Below are 6,000 nucleotides of genomic sequence, written 5' to 3' on the forward strand. Positions count from 1 at the left end.
CAGGACTGTTTGGGTTTTGTTTGACAGCTACGTTCTGTTGTTCCAGGCGGCAGCGTTACGGTTGCCATGGTTACAGGGTGCCGCTCTCTCTCTGCGTGTTTCCTGGGTGAGAGAGCGCCCTTTGGTGTTGTTGTGCTAAGCTAATAGGAAGAATGCTACCGGTATAGCTCTAAAGAATGTAGCATCATAGGCAGTGTAGTCCGTGCTGCAGGGAGAATGGACTGCCATACCCGTTATGTGTCTGTGAGCGAGGAGGGAGAAAAAGGAAAAGTACGAGCTGTCATCGAGCAAAAACGGGAGCTGGAAGCATGTAAATATAATAATAACCACTGCAGCCAAGAAGAGTGCCTGACTAGCCCAGTTGTAAGTAAGCTATTAAGACTCGACTGTACACTGTGTTCGTGTTTTCCTCCAAAAACAATAAGTTCCGTTGGAGCAGCCTTTCAACGCCTCTCTCTGTCTGTCGCAAGCAAAGTTGACCCAGACAACAAAGTAAAGCTAGTTTTCGGCTACGAGCCCGACACGAACCGACGTATTAGCCAGAGGTCCCTTTACTACGGTTCGGAGCCGCGGACCTTCAGTAACAGTAATAAATCCCAGCAATAGTACATTCACGTAGTTGTAAACAGCATGATAATATATTAAGTAATCCAAAGTATTCAGAATACGTTACTCTCATTGAGTAACGTAACGGAATACGTTACAGAATACATTTTGGGGCATGTATTCTGTATTCTGTAATGAAATACATTTTAAAAGTAACCTTCCCAACACTGGTAACAGAACAGATTAAAAGTGTCTCCATCTTCACAGCTGATCTTCTTTTAAGCCTTCAATTCCATGACAAGAAGGTGAAAGTATCTAATACCACCTTAACATCCAATCAGGCTACAAAAGTCACTTTCATTAAGGTCAACTGATGAGTAATACCACCTTTTATGAGGCTGACAGACAGAGAAAACTTGTTTAAATAAAGTTTTATTTTGAAACATAAAGATGCATTTCACTGAACTTCCTCCAAGCGTGAGGGATTGATCGCTGTGATTGATCAATGGTTCGCATGACTGGGTGATTCACAGGCTGGTGGTTCTTTGGTTTGACCTTTAACCCCAGCACAGCTGGATGTTTAGAGTGTGTGTGTGTACGCAGGTGAACAGGTGTGTTTCAGTCCTCGGGAGGAGCACTAAGACCAGATCGAACTGGATCATTCTGGAAGTTGTTTGTGTCAGATCAGCAGAGTGCGACTAACACTCTCACCTCCTGTCTAGGGTCTTCTCACATGTTCTTCGACATGCTAAAGCTGAGGCCACACTTCCTCTTCCTGTCACATGATAAGTCTGTCAGTTTTTAGCTCTGTGATGTGGTTCAGCTTGTCTGATCGACGGTGGTGGCAAAGTCATCCGAGTGTCCCTCTGCTTCACCATTCCCACAATCCTCTGGGCTTCCTGTGGCGCTGGCTCTGGGCACCATAACCTCCTTGTAGTAGCCCTCCCTGTGCAGCTGGCGGCGGACCGTTCTGGCTGACACGCTGTGGCTCCGCCCAGCGTTCACGCTCTCCGTCACCTGAGCCAGCGTGGCGCTGCGGTTCTTCTTCACAAACTGCACCAGTGCCCGTGCGTCGTGCTCACCTAATGAGCGCTGCCGCCCGCAGTTCCCCACGCGGCTCACCGATGATTTCCCCTGCGTCTTGTATGCCGCTGTCACTTTTGTAACTGTTCCTATGGAGACGCCGGTAAGCTGGGCGGCCTTGGTGACTGAAACTCCCGCCATCCGAGCCCCAACAATGACGCCGCGCTCAAAGTCGCTCAGATCCCGACCTCGGACCATTAGGGCACCTACAAAAGGAATCACATCAGACCCGGTCAGGGGTCATGGGGAACACCTGAGAGAACACATGCACCGTCACCCTGTTCAGACCCACCTCTGAGAATCTGCTCCAGGTCTTCTTCTGGCTGTATGGCCGTAGATTTTAAGGCGGAAGTGATAGAGCAGCTCTGAGGAGAAACAGAATATGATTCAAACCCAGCAAGCGTTATGTAAAACAAAACACTACTAATACCACCTTAAAATGCCTAAGGATCATCAGCAACAACCCTTCATAACCCTACACTGACAGTTCAGTAATACCACTTTAAACCACCAAAATCCTAAGGGACAGAAACTGGAAATAAGTTAAAAACCACCGTAAATCAGTCACAGGTGCTACAACTTTTACAAAAATGAAAAGCTGAGTAATTCCACCTTAAAGAGGTACCTAACTGGATAAAGTTAAAGTGAAGCCGACAGAGGGACACTTCACTGAAGAGGTGGAGGCGGCTTCAGGTGAGGAGTAGAGAAAGGGGGAGGAGAAAGAGGGGCGTGAGGGGGGAGTCTGTGAGGAAGAGGAGTAATACTCCACACTAACGAGCTTGCCTGGAGGCCAGCCTGCCGCCCTCTGACCTCTCTGCTCGGACTGTAGTCCTCTGTGTCCCGCTCTGTAACACACTGGAGGTTATTCAGACCTTTAACTCATCTCTGGCCCGCTCATCTCGCTCCTCCTCTCGGCTCCAGCTCCTTCTTTAGCTCCGTGTTCCAAACACAGCTTCCACTCGGAGACGGTGTTAGCGCCGTCCCACTCCGCCTTCAGCAGAACCGCTTCTCCTGCCCCAAAATGGCGGCCGAACTTTTGTTTTCTTCCTACTGGGCTTGTTCTGGTTGACCCACTGCACATGCGCATTCGTGTTTTCCAAACTGGGCCCGCCCACCACTTCCCGCTCTTTTATTTTTTAATGTTTTAAACTTTATTGATATCAAACATATAAAAAAAAATTACGAATCCCCTTTATAAATTATTTATTAAGTATATAATTAATATACAAATGTTAGTAAATAATATATATTATTACTAATGTTAGTAAATAATATCTATTATTACTAACATTATATATATATTTATATATTGTAAATAATTATATATACAGGATACAGAGACAGTAAAAAACAATTATACACTCAGTAATAGCCAAAGGTAAATACACCATTCATCTAATCTATCATGAATTTTTTCCACTGAGTTATTTTTCAAGATAAATAATCCTGAAGCATGAAGATGAAGACTTATATGTGCATCAGGATAACATATACCTGATACACATAAAAAGCAACTAAAACCTGCTCTAAATTCAATCTACATCACAGTTTCAGCTCATATAAAATCTGCGTAATAACATTAAACAGTCCTGTCCTGGACTGTCCGCTGAAGTCCATCGAGGAGGTTGGGGAGGAGAGGATGTTGTCTAAGCTAACATCCATCATGGACAACACCTCCCACCCCCTGCATGAGACTATACGAGCACTGAGCAGCTCGTTCAGCTGTAGACTTTTACACTCACAGTGTAAGAAGGAGCGCTACCGCAGGTCATTCTTACCAGCAGTTGTCAGACTCTATAACACAGTTTAACATCCTTTTGGTTAACTTACTAATCAGCTTGTTTGTTCACTGCACATTTTATACATATCTCTGTACAATTTTTCTATACATATTGTTACCTGTATATACGAACTTCAGTTGCTTATGTATATAGGACCACGTTGTGTCTTCCTTTTATATTTTATATTCCCCTTGCTATAAGAGCCGTGTGACACCCAAATTTCCCATCCGTGGGATAATAAAGGGTTTTTTTTCTATTCTATTCTCCATTTCTCCAGAAAAGACTGACTGTGTGAAACAAATGCGGCAGCTCAGAGCAGACACACAGCATTTTTGTACATTGTACTGAAATGCTTCATCATTGCAAACATTTTAAGATATACTTATTATTCTTAACAGATACTCTGACCTGTAACTATCGTAAAATGCTTCGACCGGAAGTAGAAGCCTTTCGCACATGTGTGGTACGGATCGGGTTTACGCTACGGATCGGGTAGTGACAGAGCCATCCTTAGTAAAATTCAGGGAAATGAAGGACGCATTTTGAGCAGCCTTTGAATTGAGACAGCCTTCGTCGCGTCGCTGTGACGTAATCGGCCTTAAAATGCGGCCTTTGAGGCTGCAGACCCTGAATTGGGATACAGCCTCTGTTAGCCATCGGGGCGGACGGGTGAGTTTTTTATGCTGGGTGAGTGCTGAGTTTTGTATATGTATGCATGAGGATGGGAATGCACGTTTGGGTCTGTATGTGCCTGTTTGTCTGTGTCTACATATCAGGTCGAGTCTCACACTCCACCTCTCTGGGAGCATCTCAGGTCCTCCAAAGAATGGAGGCATATCTCCCCTCACCACACTCCCTGCCGGTGGCTGATGCCCTCAGGCGCCGGTGCATTGGTGGTTCTTGGTGCTCGGCACTCAGGTATGTATAGGCTCAATCCCGGTGGCTGCTTGGCGGGGCCTGGCGCCCGTGGCTCAGTCGGGACTCTTCCAGGGGGCCCTCGGTTCACTCTGGCACAGCTGGCTGCCAGTAGAGCCCATGAGAACGCCAACGCAGCCCCCTCTGGCTTCTGCTCCGTGCCTGCTGGGTGATCCCTCATCTGGGGCTCTCCTCAGCTCTTCCCATGAGGGTGGCACGGTTGCCCCTCCGGTGGTCCTCCTTGGGTTCTCCTCCATGCCTGCTTCATGCCCTGGGGGACGGGGCTATGGCTCCCACACCCTCTAGCAGATCGTTACATGGAGAAACCTTTTGAATACAAACGCGCTCCTCCACACGGCTGTTCACTGTTCAAAGACACAAACTACACCTTTCTTGGCTGCTACCTCAAAGCACATTGTGCGCAGTCGGAAAAAAAATCTCCTCGATCACCTGTTGAGAGAAAAACAGGTGATCGAGGAGATTTTTTTTCTTTTTAAGTGCCCTTTCTCACTGTCCCTCTTCCCCTCTGCTTTTCTTTTCCTTCATCTTTCTTTCTCCCTTTCCTATCCCCCAGCCATGTCTGTCCCGTCTGTAACAACTGAAATAAAATAAAATAAAATAAATAATAACAACAAAGGTCGATCAAATGGACCAATGCGGCAAGGCCGTGCTGATCCACTTGGTACAGTAAATCCACTGGGCATCTTTGTTGGCCTTCAGACAACAATTCTGATGGCTAAACAACCAAACAGGACAGGCGCAGAACCCCCCCCCCCCAAAAAACAAAATAAAGAAATTCTGAATTTAAACAAAACAAAGCTGATGATATACACAAGTACATGAAGCTTCTAGCTACAGCTCATTTAAAAACCTTTCCCAGTTTAAAACACAACATGTGAATACGCACACAGAATCAATCAATAATGGCAACATGAGCTACTAGCACAGAGGGACACAAACTTGTCAGATTAACAGAAGATCCTGTTCAGTGATCACAGATTTGCCTTTAAGCCACAATTCAGCTTTTGCATAACATGTTTAAAACATAGAAAAGGCTGAAGAGTAACAAAGGGTATATTATATTACACAGAGAAACAAAACGGTGAGCAAATCCAGAATATATTTTCAGTGAATACAGTACTGTTCAGCTGGGATAGGCTCCAGCTTCCATCATTATCAAATGTTAGAAATCATTTTTTCTCAGTCTGTTTATTGTTTCAGTTGAAGTCATTTCAATCTTTTTCTCTGCAGCGTCATCCACAGCAGAGCCAAGATGCACTGATAAAGTCTCCATCACTTCAACAGCACAAGTCTAAACTGTAAAGAGTGATTCATTCCTCTTCGAGGGTTCATGAAAAACATTTAGTTTCCCACCACAGACAAGCAGAGACAGTATTTAGCCTGGCTGCAGGCTTCATCCTCATTCGTGTTCAATTGACAACAATGTGTGAATGTCTCTTAGAATAATTGTAGCTTTCATCTTTCATCAAGGACTGAAGAGGAAGAAGTTTACAAAGAATCATTTAGATTATTATTAGTTTAAAATCATCAACTGACTTAATCCATGAATTTTAAAAAAGTGTTTCTGAGTGAAAGAGACAGTTCAGTCTGTACATGTCTATTTGTTCAACAGCCAGAATGTTTCCCGAACAGGAGAACACTCTTTACACTCAAC

General features: G+C 44.9%; 1 protein-coding gene across 5 annotated transcripts; it reads right to left on the minus strand.

The window, feature by feature from the left end:
* Nucleotides 1-961: 961 nt before the first annotated feature.
* LOC148096038 (uncharacterized) lies at nt 962-2,707 on the minus strand. Of its 5 annotated transcripts, none has more exons than XM_087836154.1 (3): nt 2,502-2,707; nt 1,922-1,994; nt 962-1,835 (listed from the first exon to the last, which is right to left on the minus strand). In XM_087836154.1, the coding sequence occupies exon 3, from the start codon at nt 1,825-1,827 to the stop codon at nt 1,366-1,368; it is 462 nt and encodes a 153-aa protein (XP_087692280.1). In that variant the 5' UTR covers nt 1,828-1,835; nt 1,922-1,994; nt 2,502-2,707; the 3' UTR covers nt 962-1,365. The 5 variants fall into 5 exon arrangements, with proteins under 5 accessions (XP_087692280.1, XP_087692281.1, XP_087692284.1 ...); XM_087836155.1 differs by having other exon boundaries at nt 2,405-2,707; XM_087836158.1 differs by lacking the exon at nt 2,502-2,707 and adding an exon at nt 2,440-2,470.
* Nucleotides 2,708-6,000: the final 3,293 nt, after the last annotated feature.

This window comes from Neolamprologus brichardi, chromosome 23, assembly GCF_056152115.1.
Source record: "Neolamprologus brichardi isolate AB-2024 chromosome 23, ASM5615211v1, whole genome shotgun sequence".
Taxonomy (NCBI): Eukaryota; Metazoa; Chordata; class Actinopteri; order Cichliformes; family Cichlidae; genus Neolamprologus; species Neolamprologus brichardi.

What these genes read in the sequence shown, in the direction of transcription:
- LOC148096038 (XM_087836154.1), bottom strand. Translation starts at nt 1,827, where the DNA reads ATGGTCCGAGGTCGGGATCTGAGCGACTTTGAGCGCGGCGTCATTGTT.